At 40.3% G+C, this 25,355-nt stretch overlaps 2 protein-coding genes across 5 annotated transcripts in view; one reads left to right on the forward strand and one right to left on the reverse strand.

The window, feature by feature from the left end:
- The window catches only part of TTF2 (transcription termination factor 2), a 72,334-nt gene extending 62,921 nt beyond the window's left edge, over positions 1 to 9,413 (forward strand). Inside the window, exons 19-23 of the mRNA XM_044676033.1 lie at positions 115 to 173; positions 3,053 to 3,206; positions 3,990 to 4,072; positions 5,216 to 5,290; positions 9,056 to 9,413. Coding sequence (XP_044531968.1) covers positions 115 to 173; positions 3,053 to 3,206; positions 3,990 to 4,072; positions 5,216 to 5,290; positions 9,056 to 9,200 — 516 coding nt within the window. The 3' untranslated portion in view covers positions 9,201 to 9,413. The remainder of the gene's footprint in view (positions 1 to 114; positions 174 to 3,052; positions 3,207 to 3,989; positions 4,073 to 5,215; positions 5,291 to 9,055) is intronic.
- A 4,512-nt stretch (positions 9,414 to 13,925) lies between these two features.
- On the reverse strand, positions 13,926 to 24,846 carry TRIM45 (tripartite motif containing 45). Of its 4 annotated transcripts, none has more exons than XM_044676034.1 (7): positions 24,741 to 24,846; positions 23,246 to 23,765; positions 20,103 to 20,836; positions 17,790 to 17,916; positions 16,965 to 17,079; positions 15,283 to 15,409; positions 13,926 to 14,162 (listed from the first exon to the last, which is right to left on the reverse strand). In XM_044676034.1, the coding sequence occupies exons 1-7, from the start codon at positions 24,844 to 24,846 to the stop codon at positions 14,023 to 14,025; spliced, it is 1,869 nt and encodes a 622-aa protein (XP_044531969.1). In that variant the 3' UTR covers positions 13,926 to 14,022. The 4 variants fall into 4 exon arrangements, with proteins under 4 accessions (XP_044531969.1, XP_044531972.1, XP_044531971.1 ...); XM_044676037.1 differs by lacking the exon at positions 24,741 to 24,846 and adding an exon at positions 24,356 to 24,473; XM_044676036.1 differs by lacking the exon at positions 24,741 to 24,846 and adding an exon at positions 24,334 to 24,473.
- Between the last annotated feature and the right edge of the window lie 509 nt (positions 24,847 to 25,355).

A 25,355-nucleotide genomic window follows, 5' to 3' on the forward strand; every position in this document is an offset into this window, starting at 1 on the left:
ACCTCAGTTCTATGGAGTCTTACTTATTACATTGTTAAGGGGGGAACTATAATGTACTCAGTTAATATATGAATGGAATTTTAACAGGCTTACAAATTAATCTCTCTTATCCAGATATCATCTCTGTTAGCAGAGCTGGAGCTGATCCAGAAAAATTCAGAGTTTCAGAAAAGGTAAATGTGATACCTTGCCTTCCTACGGCCGAGTTATGATTAAACTGGAGAGCTAGGTGGTGCTTTTAATTCATTTTCTGTGACGGTCAAAAAGCTTTTCCCAAGGACCTTCCTTGAGTTACATCAAAACAGAAAGTACGAGGTTTAAAGCAGATGTGAATTATCATATATCTATGATTATGAATTAAAATTTGCTGGTGGCTCAGACTGAAGGAGAAATCTCTGTGGGAGCCCTATAGTGATAAGTTAAGTGTGGCAGAAACTTTCTCAAAGTAAAAAAGCAGTCTGAGGTTAGTGACTGCCTAAGAAATGGCCTGATTTTCTCTGTTGTTGTGTCCCTTCTCTGAAAAAAAAAAAAGAACAGATTTATTCTCTAGGGGGATACCAAGGATATATAATAACAACAACAACAAAATAAATAAATGAATGAATAAATAAATATATATATATATTACTACATGCTTTTATTTTGACACTATTCCACATAAGCAACTCCTTCTTTCCTTACCCTTTTCACCATAAAGTCATAACTAGGATAAACCTATGAGAGCAGAATTAGAAACTGTCCCCAAGGGGGCAGCTGGGTAGCTCAGTGGATTGAGAGCCAGGCTTAGAGACGACAGGTCCTAGGTTCAAATCTGGCCACAGATACTTCCTAGTTGTGTGACCCTGGGCAAGTCACTTAGCCCCCGTTGCCTTGCCCTTACCACTCTTCTACCTTGAAGCCAATACCAAATATTGATTCTAAGACAGAAGGTAAGGGTTTTAGAAAGAAAGAAGGAAACAAACAAACTGTCTGGAGGCTCACTTGTTGGGTATGGTACAGTGAGGGTTTCTGTCTTCTATGGTTTGAACTAGATGATTTCTGAGATCCTTTTCAACTGTCAGATATTGTGATTCTTTGAAACTTCAGCAGCAGGTCCCAAGAATGTGCCTCTTAGATCAAACAAACCTGGGGTTCAAGGGCAAAACCAAAACCATTCCTATCATCTAAGAGTTTTCATTCTATTAGAGAGCTACAACAAATACACACTTAGATAGAACTACAGTAATTTGAGGAAGTCAAGAGCATTAATAGCTTGGAAGAAAGAGATCAAGGGAGCCCTCCGGGAGGATGGGCTTTAGGTTACTTCAGTGGACATGGAAGAGGGAATGCTGAGCTAGGTACAGGGAACAACTAGTATTCTGGTTAGCTAAAATATACAATTGTGTATGTCTGTTGGGATGTAAAATAACTTGGAAAAAGTAATTTGAAGGCACAATTTAGAGGATCTTGAATGCCAGACTAAAGGGTTTCATTTTTATCCAAGAAGCATTAGGGAGCCAATGACAGCTTTTAAGCAAGGGGATAACACAGTCAAATCTGTGACTTAACAGGATTATTTTGGCAACTACATTGATACTTTGGAAGGGAAAGAGCCTGGGAATTAGAAGACAAAGAGGTGAGAAAGTATGAACCATTATAGGAACCATATGGATGCAAAGAAAGGGATGCTGGTGAAAGCTTAGGCACAGTTTATAATTGATTGAATGTTTGGAGAGAGAAGCTAAAAAGTTCTGCATGACTCCAAGCTTATAAGCCGGGGGTACCCTGTGTTGGGGGACAGCAGCAGCCCCCCAAGAATAGGGAAGGGTGGAAGAGAGCAGGAACAGCTAGTAAATAGTAGCATGTGTAGGACTCAAGAAGACTTAGATTCATGACCTGCCTCTACCATATACGATCTTGGTCACCTGGAGCAACTTAGCCTCTATAGCTTGTTTCCTTATCAACAAAATGGTAATAATAGCCCTAATGAAAAAATAGCATGGCAGAGGGCATGGAGTCAGAAAAAGCTGGATCTGAATCTAGTTTCTGACATATAATATCTGAATGACTTTGAGCAAATTACTTTTAAGTGACCTATATGGTTCTCTAAAAATGAAATTATAGATGAGAAGTGCGAGTTTGCATTGTGGAAATTTTCATGATGGGAATTCCTTACACTCATGAAAATCACAGATTAGAAAAACAGTCGAAAATTAAAACCCTAAAAAAAAACTGTGCTGCCTCTCTGTAGGGCTATCATGAGGCTCAGATAAGATCATGTATGTAAAGCATTTTACAAGCTTTAAAGCTCTTCATAAATGTCAAGTGATTTTTAGGGGGAAAGGCATTGAATTTGGTTTTATGCATATGTAAATGTGTGTGTGTGTGTGTATGTGTATATATATATATATATTTGAAATGCTAATGTGACAAAAGTTAGTGATGGCATTCAGGAGAGAGATTGCCTGGATACCTATGTATGCTGCATGCATACATGTATGTATATTTGGGAGGCCTCTGAATGGAAATAACTAATTGAGAATTGAACCCATATGAGCAAAAGAGATTAACCAAGCAAGAGTGTGTAGAGTGAAAGAGATGAGAGCCTAGGACAGAGTCCCAAAGTATACACCAGTGCTTATCTTTTGGGCATGGATTATCTAGCAAAGGAGACTAAGGAATGCTAAAATGAATGAATGAATGAATGAATGAATAGATAGATAGATAAATAGATAAATAAATAAATGGAACTAACACTTAGATAGTGTTTTAAGATTTGCAAAGTGCTTTAATTATTATCTCATCTGATCCTGACAACAACCCTGTGAAATAAATGCTATTATTATTCCCATTTTACAGAGGAGACTGAGGCAGATAAACATGTGACCTTGCCCAAGATCACACAGCTAATAAATGTTTGAGGCAAGACTTGAACTCAGGTCTTTCTGATTCCCAAGCCCCAGTGCTCTATCCACTTTGCCACCTAAGGGACTTGAGGCCATGCAGAACACAGACAAGAAGAGTATACACTGAGTTAGAGTTTGTTGTATTTGTTGCCTTTATTTTCTTTTAGTGTCATCGTGTCTCAGTGGACCTGCATGTTGAAAATTGTGGCTATGCATCTGCAGCGCCATGGGCTGACTTATGCTGTCATCGATGGTTCCGTTAATCCCAAACAGAGGATGGACTTGGTAGAGGCCTTCAACAACAGTGGTAGGGGGCCCCAGGTATGAAGTGGGTCAGGAAAACTGCTAACTGAACCCTCTTGAAGATCGAGGGTCTGTAACCTCTCTCTCCAGGGCACAAATTGAATAGTTTGATACTAACTTATCTACAAAGATGTAAGCTAACAAGTGACAGTACGAAATTATCATGACTTTCAGCCTTGCCAAAAGGAATTAGTTCTTGTACAGATGACATATGGCTTCATAGACCCCATTTGTTTTTCATGGTCCTTTGATGTTAAGAGTTCTAAGAACTAATTTATTGCTAACAATAAGATTGCCAGCCTCTGATGTCAACACAAGGTCAGTTACCATTAAACAGAGTCCATAATTGTATTTGAAACTGCTGACTCTTTTTTGGCAAATCCATATAGGTTGAGAATTGGACGCAAGCCTGCTCCCTCTACTAGATCATGAATTTTTGGACAGTAGCAAAAACCCCAAGTTCTGAGCATAGGATTATTTCCTCCTAGGTATCACTGACATTTTTGTTTTTTGTAAGGACTTTGCTCTTCCTAGGGTTCTCCATCCTTATGAACCATTAAGAGCAGACACATTTGGTATATTGGGATAGGCTGGACATAGCACAGTGCTTGTCACAGACCCTTGCTTTATTTTTGATGTCTGCCTGACTAGAACAAGTAGAGGAAGTTTTTAAAAAGAGGAAGTGATACAAAGAGGATCTTGGGATCCCCATGGAATCATGCAATAATTAGCTGGTGAGAAGAGGAAACGGGATGATGGCCATGGCCTCTGGGAATTAGTGGCATGTGCTTCCTTTCGAAGGTGATGCTGATCTCTCTCTTGGCTGGAGGTGTTGGACTGAACCTGACTGGAGGGAACCACCTTTTTCTTCTGGACATGCACTGGTACCCTCTGATTTCTTTCCTTGTTCAGGAAATGGCCCAAGTGGAAGGGAGGGAGCTGCTTCCTCCATTGAGCTCTCTCTTTATTCTCTACAAGTGCCCATGCTGTGAGCATGTATGTGTGTTTGCTCATGCGTTGTTATAAGAGAACTAAATGGTAGTATCTTTGTGGGGAGGACTCCCAAAATGCCTCTGCAAGATTTCAGATGAAGGTTTCAGATGATGACTTAAAGACTTCCACTTTATTGCTAAAGCTCACATCTGTTGCCATGGTAACTAAAGCAGGGCCATTCCTGGCAGCTGAAAGCAAACACCTGTCAGTTTTCAGCTGCAACACAAGTGTGCCAATTGCCAATTTCCAAATATGTTTTCTGGGATCCAAGAATATTTCAAGTTGGGAGGACAAACAAAAATGTTGCTCAGAAAAACTATGAAGAACTTTTCAACTACATGTAAAAGGAGCTGAAGTGTACTTAACACACCAACTCTACATTACTGGTTGTGTTGGGCTTGGCAGGGTAAAGACCAGTAACACAGTCATACTCTGCATATAAATATGAATGAATTAGTAGAGTGCTGTGAGAACTTTAATTATCATTTGTTTTCTTGCCTCTTGCTCTAGTCAGGGATTTCCATAATGAGCAATGCTTTTAGGGACTTTTGCCATGCTTCAGTCCTCACCAACTTGGAACTGGCACATTTAGAGCCACCATTCTGCACTGAGCTCTGGAAAATTAGGTTCAGGCATTAACTATGCTTAGTTGCCACAGGTCTTTGTGAGGGAAGAGCGAATAAGGAATGTGGCAAAGAATCCCTGCATTTCCTGAAACTGAAAGTGATTTCCAGAGATTTTAAACAGAGATACTGAAATGTCTGGGATTGAAATATTCCTGAGCAGCAAGACAGGTTAAAAGCTCTTTGGAGATAGTCCTAATCTTACCCTTGCCTCCATAGTTAACAGTTTTCAAGTAATACCAGAGCAAGGAATTATTAAGGGAGAGTGAGTCACGACCTCTATCCCAAAATGTGGAAGATAGAAGGTTGCACAGTCTGACTGTGAGATACTGAAGAACAAGTTTTTATATCATTTAAACAGTTACAGTTCAAGTTGTTGAAATCTCTACTTTTTCCTCTCATCCTTGGCAGGAATCCTGCACTTGAGGACCAAGCTTGTGACCGAATTTACCGAGTTGGACAGAAAAAAGATGTGGTTATACACAGGTGAGAAATGATCTTTCAGGGTCCAGACTTCTTCTGAGACATTACTTTGACTGGTTATTCTACCTTCTCAGATAGGGTATGAACTCTTCTATTTTCTGTTTGTTGGTTTGAAATTATTTATGTGTTCAACAAGTATTTGGCTGCCACTAAAAAAGCTGCCATAAATATTTTTGTGCATATAAAACTTTTTCCTCTTCTTTTGATCTCCTTGGTGAATAGGGTAGTTTTTGTATTGTTGTATTAGAGGGTATGCACAATTTATTGACTTTTGGGGCATAGTTCCAAATTGCTTTCCAGAATGGCTGGACCAATTCACAGCTCTAATAGTAATGAATCAATGGGTCTTTTTTCCTAAAGTCCCTCTAGAATTTGTCATTTTCTTTTTTTTGTCAACTTTGCCAACCTTACAGCTGTGAAGTAGAATCTCAGAGTTGCTTTATCTTATATTTCTCTAAGTATTAGTCATTTGAAGCACTTTAAGCTACAGATAGCTTGGGTTTCTTACTCCCCAAAACTCTCTGTTTTTGTTCTTTGGTCATTTATCAACTGGGGAATGGCCCTAATTTGTTATAAATTAGAATTTGGAAATCATACCTGTATTAAAGAAATTTATTATAAAGAATTTTTTTAACCACTTAATGGTTTCCCTCTAATTTTAACTTCATTGGGTTTTTTGTGCAAAACCTTTTAAATTTTATGTAATTGAAATTGTTCATGTTATCTTCTGTGACCCTTGCTTTCCTTTGGTCATGTGCTCTTTCCCTATCAATAGCTCTGAAAGGCAATTTCTTCCTTGTTTCTTTCATTTGTTTATGATATTACCTTTTATATCAAGATCATGTATCTATTTGGAGTGTATGTGGAGTGAGGTTAGTCTAAACCTAATTTTAGTCTAAATAATAGTCTATACCTAAACCTAATTTCTGTCAGGCAACAACCCAGTTTTCCCATCAGTTTTTGACAGGCAGTGAATGCTTAACATAGTAGCTGGTGTCTTTGGGTTTATCAAATATTAGGCTACTAGGTTTCTTTGCATATTCTTTGTATGTTGTTTACCTAATCTGTTCCACTTTCCAGTATCTATATTTTTAATCACTTTCAAATGGTTTTCTTGATTATTGTCATTTAGTATATCTTGAGACCAGGTAATATCTTTAATGGCCACTTTTTTTATTATTTTCCTTGAGATTCTTGACCTTTTTGCTTTTCTAAATCAATTTTTTTTCTAGTTTTAAAAAGTAAATCTTTGCTAATTTGATTGGCATGGCACTGAATAATTAGTTTAGGTGATATTATCAACTTTTTTACATTACTTTGGCTTATCCAGGAGTAATTAATATATTTCTATTTACTTAGTTCTTTATTTCCTTAAACAATGTTTTATAAATATATTAATTTAGTTCCCCTATATATTTTGGTAGGTAGACTCCCTAGTATCTTATATAGTTCATAATTATTTTAAATGGAATTTCTCTATCTCTTTAGAAAGGTTAGATTTGGTTCTTATTACACCAACATGCTAATGTTTCAGATAAACGTGTTTTATATTTTGCTACTTTGTTGAGGACTCTAATTTATTCCCATTACATGTAATACTAGCTCTTCATTTTAGGTATATATAATCTTTATTAGGTGAAGGAAGGATCTATTTGTTTCTGTTTTAAAGTGCTTTTAGTGTCAATGAATTATACTTTATCAAGAACCTTTTTCTTCATCTTTTGATGAAATCTTAATTGTTCTTGTTAATATGGTCACTTATTAAACCAAACTTGAAATAAATCCAATCTGGTCATAATGTATAAGCTTTGTGACATTGTTTTAACCTTTTTTGCTAATATTTTACTTCAAATGTTTGTTTCAGGGTTCACTGAGGATATTGGTCTATAGTGGATTTTTTCCCCTCTTTTTTGACTATTCTTAGTTTAGTTATCAAGACAATATTTATATCTTAGAATTTGATAGGATTCCTTATTTTCCTATTTTTTGTGAAGTGTTTTGTATAGTATTGGAATTAATTATTCTTTGAATGTTTGGTAGAATTGGCTAGTAAATACAACTGATCTTGGTTTGTTTTTTTTCCCTTTGGGAGTTTGATTTCTTTGAGACTGAGTTATTTAAATTCTTTATTTCCTATTCTGTTCATCTAAGTTTGCTACATTTTTGTAAATATTCATCCATTTCATTTAAGTTGTTGGTTTTATTGGCATATAGTTAGGCAAAATAGTTTCTAATATCTTTTATTTCTTTGATGTGAATTCTCCTTTTTCATTTTTTGATACTGGTAATTCGGTTATTCTTTCTTTTTAAATTAAATTGGCTAATGGTTTATTTTATTATTTTTTGAAGACCTAGTTAACTAGTTTCTGGTTCCTTTATCAGTTCAGTGGCTTTTTTCCTCTTGTTTTATAAATTACGGATTGTCAAGGTCACAAAGGTGCCACTACTGAGATTCAGATTCTTTAGTCTACAAATATACATTGCTCTTTCCCTACATTAGTCACACTATCCAAATTTCTTATTCTAGCGTTTAAAACACTTCACAGCCTGGTGTCAAACCATCTTTCCAGTCTTCTCTCACTCTTTAAACCTTTTCATGGTCTCTGTCCCAGGCAAATTAAATTACTAATTCCTTATATTATTTCATAAACATATTGATTGCTTTGACAATCCCCTCTACTGTAAGGACTATTGATAGGCCTGTTGATATTTTAGAGTAGAGAAGTTGTGGATCATTGAGTTAATTGACATGGTAAACCCTCTCTCAATGTAGATTGTCATTATTTTGTACTTGAACCTTGAGAGTTTTATGGAAGCATTTACAGGTTATATGACTTGCCTAGGGTCACACAACCATATATCAAAAGAAGGATGTGAGTCTTCTTGACTCAGCAGCAGGTTGATTATAATCACTAAACCATTCAGCTTCTTCTGAAATCTTATCCATCCTAAAAGACAGCTTCAGTTTATTTACTGTAAGAAGTCTTTCCTGATTCCAATTCTGTTTGGTATAAGCAAAAACCACTCTGCCTCAGGAGGAAATGGGTTCCTAGGAATTCCCTTCAGGTCTTCAAAGTAGAAGCTGCATGCCCTTGTTAAGGGCATTCCTGTGCATATACAGATTGAACTCAAACTCTGAGTTTCCTTCCCTCCAGTTGTTGAATTCACTTATATTACACTGCAGTTGTTAAGGCATGCCATCCTTGATGCTCGTAATCAATAAAGATATGGAAATGAGTTTAGGGGGACTTTAGAGTCTGTATTTCTTGCCACAAAAGGAAGAAGGCAACTGTCTGGATTACTGAGCCAGTGGAAAGTACTTCGGTACTTACCATGAATTGCAAAAGCATGTTCTCAGCTTTGACTGATTCTGGTAGAGGATGTCACCAGGCCTTCTGCTAGATACAGTGTGTCTGGCAGCATGCTTTGTGGCATTCTAACCTGTTGAAATGGAGCAAGGTATGTGGAGGCTAGACTTTCTACACCTTACATGTGTGCCTTTTGTTAACTCATTCCTCCTTTATTTTCTTGGTCTCAAAAGAAATCAGTTTTTTTTCTTCAAAAAAACATCATACTTTTCGAGAATGACTAGAATTTATTCAAGAGTTTGTCAGTTCTCTAGGCACTGAAGAAATAAAAACCTCTAAGAGATTCCCACGAAAAGAGTAGTGCCCATGTTTCAAGTTATGTCAGCTTTTTTTGGTTCTTTTTTTTTGTTTGTTTCCCCATGCAGCCTGAGAAAAATGATATTATGCTTTGGTTTTTTAGGTTTGTTTGTGAGGACACAGTAGAAGAGAAGATCTCACACCTTCAGACCAGGAAGAAGGATTTGGCCACACAGGTTCTGTCTGGATCTGGGGAATCCTTCACCAAACTCACTCTCGCTGACCTCAGAATCCTCTTCGGTGTCTAGGACAGACTTGAACAACCTGACTAGAGAATTTTCAGATGCTTCTCATCTCAACTTGTTTGGGCATCTGCACCCTGAGTTCATCAATTCTCTATATGGAGTGGATGGCATTTTACATCATGATTCCTTTGAAGTTGTGCTGGATCATTATACTGGACAGATTGTTCTGGTTCTGCTTACTTCACTTTCCATCAGTTCTTCTTCTCCCCCCCCCCCCCCCACCTCCCCCCAGGTTTTTCTGAAACCTTCCCCTTCATCATTTTTTATGTTCCATGAGTCCTCATAAGGGGTCATAGCGTGATAAGTCAGACACATTAGTTCTGTTTCTGCTGCTTCACACTCAGCCAATCACCTTTTCATCTTCTCACTCTTATAGCCTCAAAAAGGGGCCATGCTTTTGGAGCTCTCACAGAAAAACTGAGAATTGAGCATTTGTTTGTAAATTGGTATGAACTCCCCGGGGAAGAAAATAAAAAAAGACCAGAGAAACCCAGAGGGGTATTCTCTGCTTTGGCAGAAAAAAGCAGCTGTATATGGCTTCTAACAGCCTTCACAGACATGTGTATTATGTTATGTAGAGCACATTAGCAAAAATCGTTAAGAAATTGGACAGCAATAATGGAAGCAAGCTGGTGTCCTCCAGCTCAGCCCAAGAACATGACCCACAAGTGCCATTGGTCTCAGCAGACTCCACTCCAGTTTCACATCTTCCTGCCAGGGGAGTTTGTCCCACAGACCCTCTTTCTTGCCTGGCTGGGAAAAGGCAGGAGAATGTCTCCTAGACAGCTTCCCTTTTGTATCATCTTGTCAGTACCTCAGTATTTCAAGCTTTCTATTGGTATTTAAATGATAAACTCTATGAAATTTGGGGAGTTGTTTGGAGTCTTTTTTTAGAAGTTTTTTTTTTTCTGATGACAATTTGTATCTGTAGAAAACAAGAGAATTGTCCCCCTCAATCAAGGAGGGAAGAGAATCCAGACATAACATGAATTGAGGCACTTCTTTGAGCATAGTTACCCCAGTGGTACCTCAGAGGGAAAAACATGAACTCCATTTTGAGGAATAAAGGAAATATCAATGGTACCATATAAGAAGGCTAAATGATAAGATCCTCAATACACACAATTGAAAAAAATGAGCACCAAATTGAAAAACTTTGGATTTGTTTCTTTTTAATTTAGTTTTTTTCCGTTCCAAATTCTCTTCCCTTCAACCGCTTTCCCACCTTTTGAAAAAAGCAAGACATAGTATACCCATTATACATAATCATATCATGCAAAACATTTCCACATTATAAATGTTCAGAGGGGAGAGAGGAGAAGCAAGAAAAATAAAGGGAAAAAATGGTTCAGTTTGTACATCAGTTCTCTCTCTGGAAGTGGATATCATTGCACATCATGATTTCTTTGGATGACATGATTTCTGTGCTAGATGATTATGTTGGTCAGAGTTGCTAAGTCTTTAACAGCTGATTATCTTTACGGTATTGCTGTTACTGTGTAGCTCGCTCTTCTGATTCTGCTCACTTTGCATTAGTTCATATAAGTCTTCCCAGGTTTTGGAGGAGCTAGGTGGCTCAGTGAATAGAGAGCCAGATCTAGAGATGGGAAGTACTGGGTTCAAATCTGGCCTCAGACACTTCCTAGCTATGATCCTGGACAAATCACATAACCCTAATTGTCTAGTCCTCACTGCTTTTCTGTCCTAGAACTTATACTTGTATTGATTCCAAGCCAGAAGGTAATGTTTAAAAAATTTTTTAAAAGCTTCCCTTATATTTCTTACAGCACAACCCTTACATTCATAAGCTATAACTTACTCAGCCATTCCTCAACTAATGAGCATCTCCTCAGTTTTCAATTCTTTGCCACCATGAAGAGTGTCTATAAATATTTTTGTACATATAATCCTTTTTCTACCATCTCTTAGCAATACAGATCTAGTAGTTGTATTGCTGGTCAAAGGGTATGCACAGTTTTATATTTCTTTGAGCAGAACTCCATATTGTTCTCCAGAATAACTGAACTGGTTTACAACTCACCCAAAAATACATTAGCGTACCTATTTTTACATATTCCCTTCAGCATTTGTTATTTTCCTTTCCTGTCATCTTAACCAATCTGATGGGTGTGAGGTGGTGCCTCAGAGTTGCGGTAAAGAGATTGTTTGCCCCTTCTCTGCTGGAGAGTTGCTTATACAAGAGCATCGTACAAACCAGCACGAGCTATTGGCTCTCCCACGTTATAAAAGGGTGGCATTTTTCTTAAAGAGACTCCTTGAGAAGAGCTTACGTAACGTAAGAGGATCATTCTGAACATCAGGGGAAAGAAAGGTAACTTTAAGTGTCATCTCTTTCCTTTGGACTCTTTCCCATTCGACTGCTGGGGCTGTTGATAGTTGCTTTGCAGCATTTGGCTAGTCATGCTTCTTTGTTCCTGTTGGAGCTCTTTGGAGTCATGGCTCCGAGCTGCCCCCAGACTGCCCAGAGATACTTGTCTAGTTGTGTTAGATGCCAGTGATAAGTACAGCTTCTCTTTCTGGTCATCTAACAAAAGTTAACATTGCCAGAAAATTGATAAAGATGAGCTTACAAAAAGCGGAGTATATTAAAATAGGGCTTAAGGTGCTCTTACCACAAAAATGCAAGACTGAGGGTTATTGTGCAGATTTTTGTAGATATCATTTAAACTAAAAACTGATCATGTCCATGGAAAGGGGTCAATTACTATATATGTGATTACAAAGACAGTGCCATAGGTAGTAGCCTGTCTGTTCCATTGGCTTCTTCCTGTCCTCATACATTATTTGCAATGCAGATAGAGAAGGCTTTTCTTTGTTTCTGAATAAGGCAAGAATTTGTATCTCCCACTTTTTCCTCTGTTAATAAGCATCTTTAATCCAAGTATTCTTTCCTTCACTATTAAAACACACAATCCCTTGGCAGGAGGGAGCAGAGCAGGTAGCAGGCAGGGTTTAAGGACTCTGGCATTTGTCTTTCATTCAGCAATGCGACTCTTAAGGTTCTGAAGAGGGTGAATTTTTGTTGGTAGTTTAGCTGTAGCAGCAATTATATATCTGGCCATTAAATGTTTTTAGATGCAGGGTATCCCCAGTTTTAGTGCAATTCTGAGCTTTAATAACCTCAGAAGTATAAACTACAAACTTACAAAAAATTATTTGAAAGTTTATTTAAATTTCTCTTACATTTTTGTTTTAACAAACAGGATATCCTGTCATATCCTGCATAGGAGACAGTTTCTAGTTGATGTTTTCGGTCCAGTGGATTGAGATCTTCTTGCTTGGCCATCTCAGTTATCTAATCTCCATTTGACATTTCTTTTGTCATGTCAAAACTGTCATATACATGAAAACCTTATTTTCTGAATGTATGAAAGCTTGGATTACAAATGCCAAACTTTCAGCAACTGTCAGAAGATTTTTACAAACGTTGACATCAATTAAGAGTGGCAGCAGAAGATGGTGGTGATAATGAATTTGAATAAGAAACATGAATATTTCAAAAGTTAAATTTGTCAAGTAGTAGCATCTATAGTTAAGCTGTTAAAGCTTAAAACTGTACCAAGGTTTTAAGGATGCCCTGTATATGTATGTCAGTACTGTCAATTTAACCTTGATCTCTTTGAAACTATTTGCTGCCACTTCCTCAGAAAGTTTCCTAAATCACTAAGTCTTGGCTTTTCAAATGACTCGTTTTGCTGTACCTGCTACAAAGGATAGATGAAATCCTGAAGATTGTTTTTAAAATTCATTTTCTCTCACAAGTTTATCCATTTTCCTGTTTGTACTTGATTTTTTTTCAAGAAGTATCTTGTTCAGTAATTCAGGTTTAGAAATATATATATATATATATATTTTTTTTTTTTGCTGTAGCAGGATGTTTTAATAATAGGGTCATCCAATTACCAGTGCACCCTGGTCTGAAGTACATGATATGTTTCCCTCCTTCAGTTTTTTAAGTTCTGAACTTGATTCATGAATAGCCTAGGGAGTTAGGTGGCAGAATGATGTAACACAACCAGACTTCTTCACTAGAAGCTATTCTCTTGATGTTGAGGTAATCGGAATAGTCTTGGCTAGTGCAGTCATGTAAATTATCTCTTGGAAAACAGCTCAGGAAAAGGAGAATTCAAGTAAAAGGCTGGATTTTTTTTTAATGTAACGTTTTATTAAATGAGGTACGCCTCAAAAAGTCTAGTTTGTATGAGTTCAAAAGGCATCTAAGATAAAATGTTCAAGAGAGGTTTAATGCTAAAGTATAGTCTTTCAACCTCAAAGGAGAAAATTGTACCACAAGGACATCAAATGTTTATCTAACTGTATACTCAAATTATTACTCCTATTAACCAACATGAGATCTTACAAGTCTAATATAATGTATATCTCTAGCTCTAGTAGCCTGAAATGCCCAGCTATGGAAACGGAAAGCTCTATTTAGATTAGAAAATATCCTTTGTTTCATTATTATTATGTAGTAGCAGAGTCCCTTTATGGGTAAAAATGCTACTGATCCACCATCAGTAAGAAACATAACTTGACTTTTGGCCAGTGGCAGTAATAACATTTTCCGCCTTCATGCTATGCCTTTCCCTTGTTATCAGTGACACAACCTGAGACACTCTGGGACAGCGCTACAAAGACCACCCCAGTCCTCTGCCTCATGTGGATGCTGAGCAATCCCGCCACCTCAGGAACATAGATACACAGGTCTAGATGGTAAGAAAAGGCACATTTATTTTAGTGGTTTCTTCAGAATTAATCAGCAGCTCTTCCACAAGGCCTGAGGTCTTCCTGGAACTGGGCCTTTTTAGAGTGCCACCGTCCTGACCAGACTCCTCTGGGGAATCTCCCCCAAGCATTCAGAATTCTCCTCTGTCCCTCCACAGCATGACCAGTGACGACGGCCTGGGTGACCTTTGTGTCCGTGTCCACAACCTTGATACCCACCTGCCCAGCACAAACAAGAGAGGAGAATTAGATTAAATTCTAAAAATTCCCCTGGCAATGAGGCTTACCAATGGTAACCACTTGGCACATATTTTCTGTCTCCTTCTGCATTCATGTTCTTCCCTGATGGAAGGAGATCCTTAAAGCAGAGATTTTCATTTTATCTCTATTTCTAGGGCTTAGCATTGTGCCTTGCACATCACTAAAGTGATGCTTTAGGAAAGCTTACTGTTAACTTATGAGCAAAAGTTAGGTATGGTGGAGTGGGGGAGACGGAGCCAGCTTTAGCCACAGCATAATATTAAATTGATTAACTACTGTTAACAACAATCACTGGCTGAAGCACTTAAAGCTTTTTACAGGGCTTTATAAACATTTTCATCTGACTTCACAACAACAGGTTATTATCAGTCAATAACCATTAGCCAGAACTTTTATCATTAAATAAATGAAAGGTGAATGGTTTGTTTTAGGGAGATTAAATTTAGAGTGGGAAGAAAGCTCAGGGACTTTTTAGTCTATTTTCCTCATTTTGCAGAAGAATAAACAGGCCCAGGGAGAGTAACTTGTCCAAGATCAATGTAAATATCAGGGAGGACTTGAACTCAGGTCCTCTGACTACATTGTACCAAGCTAAAGCCTAGTTAAAAGAGAAAAACAAGACAAGGATGTGTTGGAGAAAGGGTATAGAAAAATGCATGAGTGCAAGGTCAGGGTGGACATCCTGAAATATACCTCCTGGTCTACATTATTCCAAATAAATCTGAACAAATCAATGCATATATTTTTCCCAACCAAGTATAAAATCAGAACTGGCCTAACTGAAATTTATTTTTCCATGTTTTAAGAGGAATTAGCAGTTCAGTTTGACATGGCTCAGCTCGCTACACTCCACACCAAAATCAGGATTGGCTGCCTCAGTGTGTAACTGGAAAGTGCTCCACCTGCAGCCTAACTCTCAGACATCTTGAGAGAAGCCTTCAGACATGCACAAGGACTTCCTGCACTTCCAAGCCAGACCCAAGACTAAGTTAAATCGAGGGGCTTCAGGACAAGCGAAGGGGCAGAGAGGTCAGATGTTAGTGACGACTAAGGCCTTTAACGGCAGCAGGTCCCTCACCTGCCATGGTCCCTCCGCAGGCACATCTGGCATTCTTCTGGCCTCCGCTGGAACAGAATGAGCAGCAATGGAAGACTCCCTGGTGTTGGCGGAACCTTCTCCTCACAGTCATTGTGTATGGCGAGCCCTTGGCCAGGGGAAAAAAGCAGCAGAGGACGGCAGGTCCCAGTAAGTCAGTATTTTCAGTATTTAACAGCTGCAGGTATTGCAGAAGCAGCACAAGAACGATGCCTGACCTCCAGAAGCTTAAGATCAGGGAGGTAAATCTGTGCATGTGCTCAGGCTAAGGGAGGTGCAGGGCCTCACTTCATTTTTCACAACAGACCCTCCAGGCCTGTTAAAAGGCAACGTTCCAGGCAGCTGAACTCCAGAGACTCTGTGTGAGTCACAGTTATCTCCAGTGTCTCCAGGATTATGTCCTGACTAAGTAATAATTTATGATTAAATAATATAACTAAAATATTAATTCATAATAACGAATTCATTTGTAATACTACTAAATCTTTTGTGCTTATGTGGTTATTCTCATCTTCCCCCTTCCTGATTCTAAAGTCTCATTTCAATTCGATCTGGGATCTTGGCCTATTTCCTAGTGTGGAATCATGTCTACTTTCCTGGGCACTAGTGGTTCCAACAACCCACTTCAGCGTATCTACTTCTGTAAGGGTCAGGCATATCTTGTGAATTCCTAGAACGTCTAATACTATCTAATACTCTGAACACAATCCTAAATACATTTTGGTACTTGGCTTGGGAGCTCCTGGAATCCCATCTGGCCATTCTGTCTCACTTCTTCCATCCCTTTTTGCCTATCCAATTTCCAGCTTGATTCACAGGATATAATCATAGATGCACCCCCTCCCACTCAGAACAGGAGGGCAGATAAGCATGCAGGTGTCTGTGGGGTAGAAAGACAAATACAAATGTCTGAGGGCAGACTACCTGCACTATTGACTTCAACTTAACTCTCGTATGAGCTACTACCTCTAATCTCTGAAGTTATTTATCCCTATCGAATTGCAAGTATCTATAAGTCCTTTCTAACCCAAATTACTAAATGTCTAGAAAGAAATGCAAGATCCCAATCAGCTGCATAGGCTGCTTACTGCCACTTTCCGAGGCTCAGATCTAAAATTTCATGCTTAGATGTCATAGAAAAACTGGATAGCTCTCATTTCAACGTAGTCTATGATATAAGTCTAGGGACATCTCTGGTCTCAAACCCAATAGTAAGGAGCTATACAAATGCAAGTTGGACAAAGTGGAGTGGGCACGACCCTCCCTGAATTCTCCCACTAAGGAGGTCCCAGAAGGCACCAAGGTTGAGGAATGAGGACAAAGATTGTTTTCAACTCTGCATTTTTGTCTGTCAGTAGTTTGTTTTCCAACATTATGGGCTTCTTAATAAGTGTATTATCCTGACTGAGAAAGAATGAACTAAATGAAGAAGAGGAGAGGAATAGGGAGGGGACTTTGTGTATTCATTGTATACGTTGCCCTGTGCTCCAGAGCACATCCTTTATTCACGAGAGCAATCTGGTTACAAAGTCAACTTCAAGCTCCTCCAAAGCAAACAGCCAACAACAACAAATGAGGGATATTTATAATACCGAGATCGTGGAAAGGGCTATGATGGTGAAAGTGTTCAGGACAGCATAACTACTAGTGACCATCTCACTCACCTGGATATGTTGCCCTTTGACAAAGATGCATACAGTGTAGAGGCCAAGTTCCTCGGGGATAAAGGAAATAGTGTAAGTCCCATTGTTGTTATCCTGAATCATCGTCTTAAGAACACTGGATGGGGACAAGAGTTCAAGAAGGACTCATTCACACATTCCTACTATGGTTGTGCAACATCTGAGCATCAATTTTAGGAACCACTCACACTTGGGGGTCCCCCAAATGCCAAGGGAATTACTATTTAAGCCTTCCCTTTTGTTACTGGAGAGTTAGCACTTCTTCCAGTGAATTCCATGGCTGAGCCTCAGATTTAACTTTATAAAAATCCATCCAAAGCTTGAGACATGGTTCTCAGAGAGTGCCCCAGAAAAGTAAACTGTGTATGATCACAAAAACCACAAAATAACCAGTTTGCCTATAACTGATAAAGAATGACCTCTTGCTCTCACTCCTACCCCAACACAACATCCTTCTGAGAGGGAAAGATATGACCAATGGGAATCTTTGCTTTAAAATAAAAATTTCAAAGCACACTGAAGAGGGCAGCTTTGCCTAATACGTATTAAGTTTTAAAATTAATATTCAATTCCTCCAAAGTATGATATTTACAAGGATTTTATTCAAAGCGCAGGGAAAGAGTCCCAACTCACCCCTACCATGCCACCTCCTCTCCGAAAAGCCCCGTCACCACGCCCACAACAACCATATCAAAAATAGCCCGCGAAACCCACAACCAATAGGAAAAGGCACTGCAAATACTAGGAGTCTGAAGTTTTCAGTTTTAAGTATGTGTCACCTATGAAGTTTAGCTATTGGATACCAACCAGTCCTTATTTTTATGGATGACGTTCACTCGGATGTGCTCTCCACCTCTGCCCATGTGCTCCCCCAATATATCTCTGCAGAGCAGGGTTAAAGTGACTTTCTGCTTTTCACAAACTTTCTGGATGTCTGAAGAAGCAAGCAATAATAATTATTTCAAAAGATTAAAGGACAAAGTACTCATATTAGACTGCAGTTTACTCCATAGCATTTAAAGAAAAAATTACCTTTGCTTCATCTGAGATCCTTCCTAACTTTTCATTGAGTGACTGCATAGTACCCCCCAATGGGAAGCTATCTGTCATGAAACAGCTGTCCATGTACCTTGAAACATACCCCAAACCCATCCTCTAGAATGAGCCAGAAATAGAAGAATTTTCAGGCATTCCCCAGAAAAACTAGTCATGTGGCAACTCTATAGGAAACGTGAACCTAAGCCATACCCAAGAGTCAGCAAATGAACTTCAGGTTAACTATAAGCTTCCTGAACCAGCTCTAGTTCCAATCCAAATTCATGTGGCCCCAGGACCACCCTGAAGCCTGAAGGTAGTCTCAACAACCATCACATCATGCCAAGTGTGAAATAGACCCAACCAATAGATGGGGTTCATCATTCAAACTTAAGAGCTACAGAGGATCACCTAAAGGTGACTTAGCATAGCACTTGAATAGAAGAAGAAACTGAGGCCCAGAAAAGTCAAGTGACTTGCATGCCCCAAATTAATGTGCTTGAGGAAGAGCTACAGTATATTAGGATCAGAAGAATTAAAAGATGCTTCTTTCTTAGCTCAATGATATTTTCTCTTTCTACAATTGTTGCCCCTAAGATTCCTATTTCCAAGACTTTATTCAGCCTCTACCACTAGCCTTACAACTCCTTACCCTTAAATCATTACTATTCTCATTCAAAGTCCACCACAGAGTAGAGACATTTAGGCCATGGACCTACTATACCCTAAATCATATAAATGAGATGTGGACACCTGAACAGAAAGGACTCCTAGGAGCTACAGTCCTCAGAAGGAGTTGGATGTCCTGGGGAACCCAATCTTCAAGGAAACTCCAAAAGGCTGATTCCTTATCTAGACTCCACTGGAGCAGAAATCTCTTGTCCTGGCTCCCCTTCCTCCTGGGATTCTGGATCACTTTAGAAAACACCAGAAGGATCTGGCCTGAATTAGTTTTCCTCAGGGAATCTCTCATAGTTCACCCTAAACTCTACTGCTGGCCTGCTAACTTGTAGATGTGGATTGGCTATGGCTACCCTACAACTATATGGCTAACAGAGAAGGTTGGGCAATCCCAAATATTTCCAATGTCCTATGGGAGAGATTTTACTAAAAAAGGATGACTTAGGGACATGATTAAGTTGTGAAATAGAAATTGTTTTAAAACATGCTAAACTGGATTTTATTCCCAATTCTGCCCTTAACCAGTTGTGGTCTTGGAGAAACCAAGTCACCATTCTTGGGCTTCAACTTCCTCATCTGTAAGATGACAGAGGTGGGTTAGATGGTCTCTATGATTCCTTCTAGCTATAACAATCCAAAAGTCTAAGAGCTCAATCTGTTTTCAGAGGGACAGAATACAGGAAAAAGAATTTCAATATTCTAATGGAATTTTTACTATTTCCTTTTCCAAAATGACAGTGACATGCTGATCTAGCAGGGACACATAAGGAAGAATTCACAGGGCCCTTATTTTTCTGTCTCCCCTGCTTCTCTCTTTGGAGGCTGATCTCATTATACAAGGAAACCTGAAAATGTGGAAACATGCAAGTTTACATATGAAAACTATAGAGCATAGCATGACTTCTAAGACAGTGCTGTCACCTCCTAAGCCTCTTTTATCTGTCCACTTTAAAGAAATAAGGCATAGTCTTTGAGCTGCTGGGCATCTGCTACTTTCCTCAGGTGAAAAATATGTAAACCCCATGACCCTTTAAAGGTCTATTAAATATCTCATTTAACTATACATCACTGGTTCCCAAATTTTTTTGGCCTACCACCCCATTTCCAGAAAAAATATTACTTAGCGCTCCTGGAAATTATTTTTTTAAATTTTAATAGCAATTAATAGGAAAGATAAATGCACCTGTGACCATCACTGCCCCCCTGGATTGCTACAGCGCCCACTTTGGGAATCACTGATATACTTGAAGGATGTAAATGTTGCATTTCTCAAATGCTGTCCCTTCTGCCTTAATAAACTGACTAGAAGGGAAATACTCTCAAGGTGAGAGCTGGGCCATGAACCGTGGTAGGAAAAGTCCATTCCCAAAGCCTTCTAGAGATGAATAAGAAATGCTTTCCTACCTTCCCCTTGGAGAATGCACTTGGTGGGATCAACCCCTTTGGTGAGAATGGCCCCAAAAACTTCATAGCCACCGTACTGGCCTGCCTTCTCTTGGGGAGAGAAGCAGATGCCATCATCCAATCCAGGGCCAATGCTATAGTCAGTTTTCTTGAGCTTCTTCAGCCTGTTCACCACCACTTTCTTGGTGACAAGGATCTCCAGGTCAGTGCCATTATTCAGCAAGTGTTCTGTGAACTCGACTCCTGTCCGAAGGTCTGCCAGCAACTGCTCTACCTGAAGCTTCTGGAGGTGTAGAGAGTTCTCCTTCTGGATCCGGACATCTTCCAGTTGCTTTAGCAACTGGTCCCGGTGTTCTCTGATCGCCATGATGTAGCCATCACAAAATTCTCGGACATCAGAAGACAGGGCATCCATGCGGCTCCGGAGAGCACTGCCCACGCCCTCGATCTGGACCAGAGCTCTCTCCAAGGTCCCCATATGTGGCTGGGTACTCTTGAGGAGATCCCGAATGGAATTCCCATGCTTGTAGATCACATTGCTGACCAAGTCGTAGGTATGCTCCCGATGATCACCTAGCACACAGTCCCTGCACACTGGCTGGTCACACTGCTCACAGAACAGGTTCAGCTCCTCAGGAGGATGGATGGAACACACAATTGCCTTCCCAATCTGGTTGTATCCTTTCAAGTCTTTCAAGGGCATGATAGAGTGAAAAGCAGTTTTTTTTTGCCGCCTAGGAAAAACAGACAGGGACAAGATTAGATGGAGATTATGATAGTAAAATAAGTGGTGGCTATGAAATTTAGGGAGTTATCGGTTCTAAGCTCATTCCTGCCATTTCTTTGGGTCAAGTTACTCAATGCTTCTGATTCTGTGAAAAAATTAAATCATTGCACTGACTGGCTCGTGATCAGGAATAAACATGTTGGGGGGACAAGTAAAAAAGAACCCAAGGCAGTTTACCAAATGAATGAATATTCAAAGTGCCATGGAGTTTCAGAAATGAAAGGGACCTTAGAAGCTATCTAATCAATACCTAATTAGGATCCCCTTCTATAATGTAGCTGACAAGTAGTCATTCAGCTTTTGTTTGAAAATCTTCTATAGGAACAGCTAGGTAGCACAGTGGATAGCGCATCAGATCTGAAGTCAGGACCTATGTTCAAATCTGGCCCTCAGACATCTACTAGCTGTGTGACTCTAGGCAAGTCACTCATCCCTGATTGCCTAATCCTTGCCACTCTTCTGTCTTAGAATTGATAAATCTTCTTTAAAGAGAACCCATTGCCTTCCAAGATGGCTTCTTGAATACAGCTGAGTAGGAAAATTTTCCTTCCATCAAACTTAAATGTGTCTTTTTGCCACTATTATGTATCAAAAGCCACTAGGACTCTAGTAACAAGCAGGAGGCTCTATATAACACAGCCTACAAACAAGTTCTTGATTAAGGGCATGGTTATCATATTATGCTAAAATCTGGGCAATTTCAGTTCTAGATTCAACCCTAAAATCTCAGAGCATCTAACAAAAGTTATGTTAAGCCATGGGGGCAGTAAATTCCCAAAGGTCCCAGTGAATGAAAAGGGGATTATATCTTTCTACCTATGGCTGAACAATCTGAATGAAACAAGACACTGCAAAATGGTCTGTCTTTTGGCAAATAGGAGAGGAGCTCTCAAATGAAACTCTACACTAGGAGATGGAAAATTTGCCCAATGATTCAGCAATGACCCCTCAAGGGAACTGAATTATGAAGTAAGTTCGTGCTGAATAAATCCAAGCTCAAGAAAAAGGCTTTGGAAGGGCACTTTCTCCATCCAGCAGCTACTCCCCCAAATCAGCTGATGCAAATTTTCTCCATTCCACAGTCATTTCTAATGTCTGGATGCTCCTAATTCAGAGAGTTCTACTACTTGCAAACACTCATAATACACATCAAAAAATACTAGAAAAGCACCTAATAGTCAATAGCACCTTTGACACAAGCTGCCTTCTTTTAGGTTCCCCATTAATTACTTTTAGTTTCAGAAATCAGTGACTAATCCGAAATAAATAAAACTATAAAGTTTGTCCAGCAATTCGGAATCCATATAAGTAACAAAACTAGCCTGATTCTGTACTAGATGGGGAATTTGTAGGAAGGGTTCCTCAGGAGAACCTGTTAGCTATCTGACTAACCAAGGCTGTAACAATCATCTCACAATTCCCTGTTAAAAGAAACACTACTATTCCTCCAAAGGCCCCACTAGGAAAAAAAAAAATCATGGACAAGAAACTTGAGTTGTTGTGGACACATATGTGTGTGTTGGGGGGGGAGAGGGACGGGGAGTAACTTCAGAGGCACTAAAATATCTAGGAGTTGGTTTGCTCACCATACTAAGACATCCAAAAGCAAGTCAGGAAACACTGTCAGCACACACTGACCTACCTCACTGAACCACAGCAGGTCACCCCAAGAGTCAATCTATCCCTTCCAATGCCTGATACAACCTCTGAAAGTGGTTTTCTGTTAACATAAATGCTGAAGAACCATTCAGGTTGTACTCTGAGCTTTTGTCATGTTAAAAGCAGTATAATGGGTGTCAGGAGACCCAGACTTCTGGTCCCAGGCCTACTACTTTACTACCTACCAGTGCAATTCATTTTCCCTTTGTTAATGTTTTGTCAGTCTACAAAATGACAAATTTGTACTCAACATTTCATTGTTGAGAATTTTCCTTTTTGCCTGGCACAATGTCTTCTATGTAATTAGCATTTAATGTTCACTGAATTGAATTAGGGCCCTTCCTAGTTCAGTCCAATCCAAAAGAGATGGGTGTCTATTTCAAACCTATTATAAAGTTTTCTTCTCCAAAGTTTTTTGGTTTTTTTTTTAAACCTTACCTTCCATTTTAGAATCAATACTATATATTGGTTAGAAGGCAGAAGAGTGGTAAAGGGCTAGACAACTGGGTTTAAGTGACTTGTCCATGGTCACATGGCTAGGAGTGTCTGAGGCCATATTTGAAACCAGAACCTCCTGTTTCTAGGCCTGGCTCTCTATTCATTAAGCCACCTAGCTGCATCTATAGGGTGCTTCTATGTTAGGCTGCTCTGCACCCTCTACTTAGCTCCAGGACAACTAGGGTGACCCCTTCTTTACCTATGGGCCTGGCTGCAGAACTGGCAGAGATTCACCCTGCAGGTGAGACATCGACTATCCACTTCCCTGTCACTGCACAGATCACACACCAGGCACGGCCTGTCCTCTTGCAGATTTTGCAGCAGCACCTTATTTATTGCCAGATGGTCTATGGTTAAGGCCTTCACTCCTCCAGGAGGCAGATCAACCTCTGTATCACAGACTGGGCAGAGGATGCTAAGCTGGGGCTCCAGGGGCTGGTGCTGTTTATCCCAGGGCCAAGGCCTCTCCGGGGTCTTTTCTGAGTCTGGTGTTCGCAACATCAGTACAGAGAAGGGCTCCAGCTCTTCTAGGCAGGCCGTGCAAAACGTGTGCAAGCAAGGTAAGATCCTGGGGACTTTGAAGAGTTCCATGCACATTGGACATCGAGACTTGCCTAGGCCTCCAAGGGAGGCCTGGCTAGGGATCTTGGCCTCAGCTCCCTGGGGCCCTTGCTCCTGCTCTTTTATTGACATTTCCCCGAGGTTTTTCCAAGACATGTCTACAATGAAGCAGCAGAGGGGTTAGGATCGCTCCAAAAGGGAAAAAGACAGAGATCATTGGTATAGTCCTTCCAAGACAGACAAGAAGACAGAAAAAAAAAACAGAAGGGGGAAAGGGGAGGAAGCTCCCCAAAACCTGGCCATGACGTCTCCGGCAAGCAATTTACTAACCTGCGGACCAACCAGTGTCTTCTCTCCCTGGCTGATACCCACCTGACCCGGGGCTGCCGCCTTCTCCCATCCCATTCCTTTCTGTGCTTAAGTCCTACCTACAAGTCCATAGGCAGCCCTAAACCCTGCTCCGAAACTCATTAACTTCCCCAGAACCCCACCCCCAAACATCCGCTACCCCCACAACACTCAAGGACCCAGCCCCCACGTGGTCCTCCAGGGCGCACGCGCCACTTTCCCCCTGAAGCACGTGCCACCCTCCAACTCCCCTTTCTCTCCCCCCCACATTCCCGGTTCACGTGCCAAACTCCATCGCGCGCCCCGCCCCCTTCCTCCCCCGCTGCCTCTAAAGGTTTCCCCAACTACGTAGCCGGGGTGGGGCCCGGCCGCTTGTACCCCAGAGCTGTTTGTTCATGACCTCTTTCTCCCTCTTCCTCTCCGAGCTACTCCTGAACCTTAAGGCCAACTCCGGCCTCCTCCACTTCGTTTTCCGGTGAATCCAATCACTATCCTAGGCAGCCCCTGCTGCACGAACCCGCCACGCTTCTATCCAGAATGACACTGAATCTTACCAATTACCATTGGATTGAATCAGTTATAGCCAATCACGTAACGGAGAGGGCGGTACTAAAATGGAGGGCGTAGGTGAGTGGGCTGCCGGAGGAAGGAGTTACAGCGGGATAGGATGGTACCGGTTATAGGTCAGACCGGAGTCACCTTTTTAAGGAAAACTTGCTCCTGTATCTGTGAGGGAACTGGAAAAGTCTCTGGACACCTTTAAAAATAAACAACAAAAAACTAACCTCGAGGAAGAGGAGTTACAGAAATAGGAAGTGCAGCCTCTTGATCATTGTATTGGGTGTTGATGATGTCAGTTAAATTCTGTCGACCCAAAGGATTCTGGGACATGTAGTTTCTTTGCTAGAGTCTTCCCTTTCCCCAGAAGAGTACATAAGGTGCATATCTAAAACCTAAGTGTTTCCCCCCATGAAGTTGATGCTCTTCTTTTTCGTTCCCACATTCTTTCTGATGATACGACCCCCTGCCCGAGGCTAGAAAAGCCAGAGGACCCCTCACCCCAGAAATCTCTTTTTCTTGATTCTGCAGATTTTAGGGGCTCTTCCCCCCCCCTCCCCCAGCCTCTGACCTTCCCTCTCCCCTTGGTCTTCCGTTCCACAACTCTCCTGTTTGATAGAGGGGGGCAACCTGGCACTCAGTAGAGATCTCTGCGCATTGCTTTGCCCCTAAATTTGGTGACCTTGAGCAAGTTCATGGCTTCCAGTTCTTTATTTTTAAAATTAGGGGGTTGGGCGATGTGTGCCCCTAAGGTACCTTCCAGCTCCGGCGTTCTGTGATTTCATAATTCCGTGCCACCATCACTGTGCATTACATCTTTAGTTTTGTGACTTAACAGGTAT

This window comes from Gracilinanus agilis, chromosome 4, assembly GCF_016433145.1.
Source record: "Gracilinanus agilis isolate LMUSP501 chromosome 4, AgileGrace, whole genome shotgun sequence".
Classification (NCBI taxonomy): domain Eukaryota; kingdom Metazoa; phylum Chordata; class Mammalia; order Didelphimorphia; family Didelphidae; genus Gracilinanus; species Gracilinanus agilis.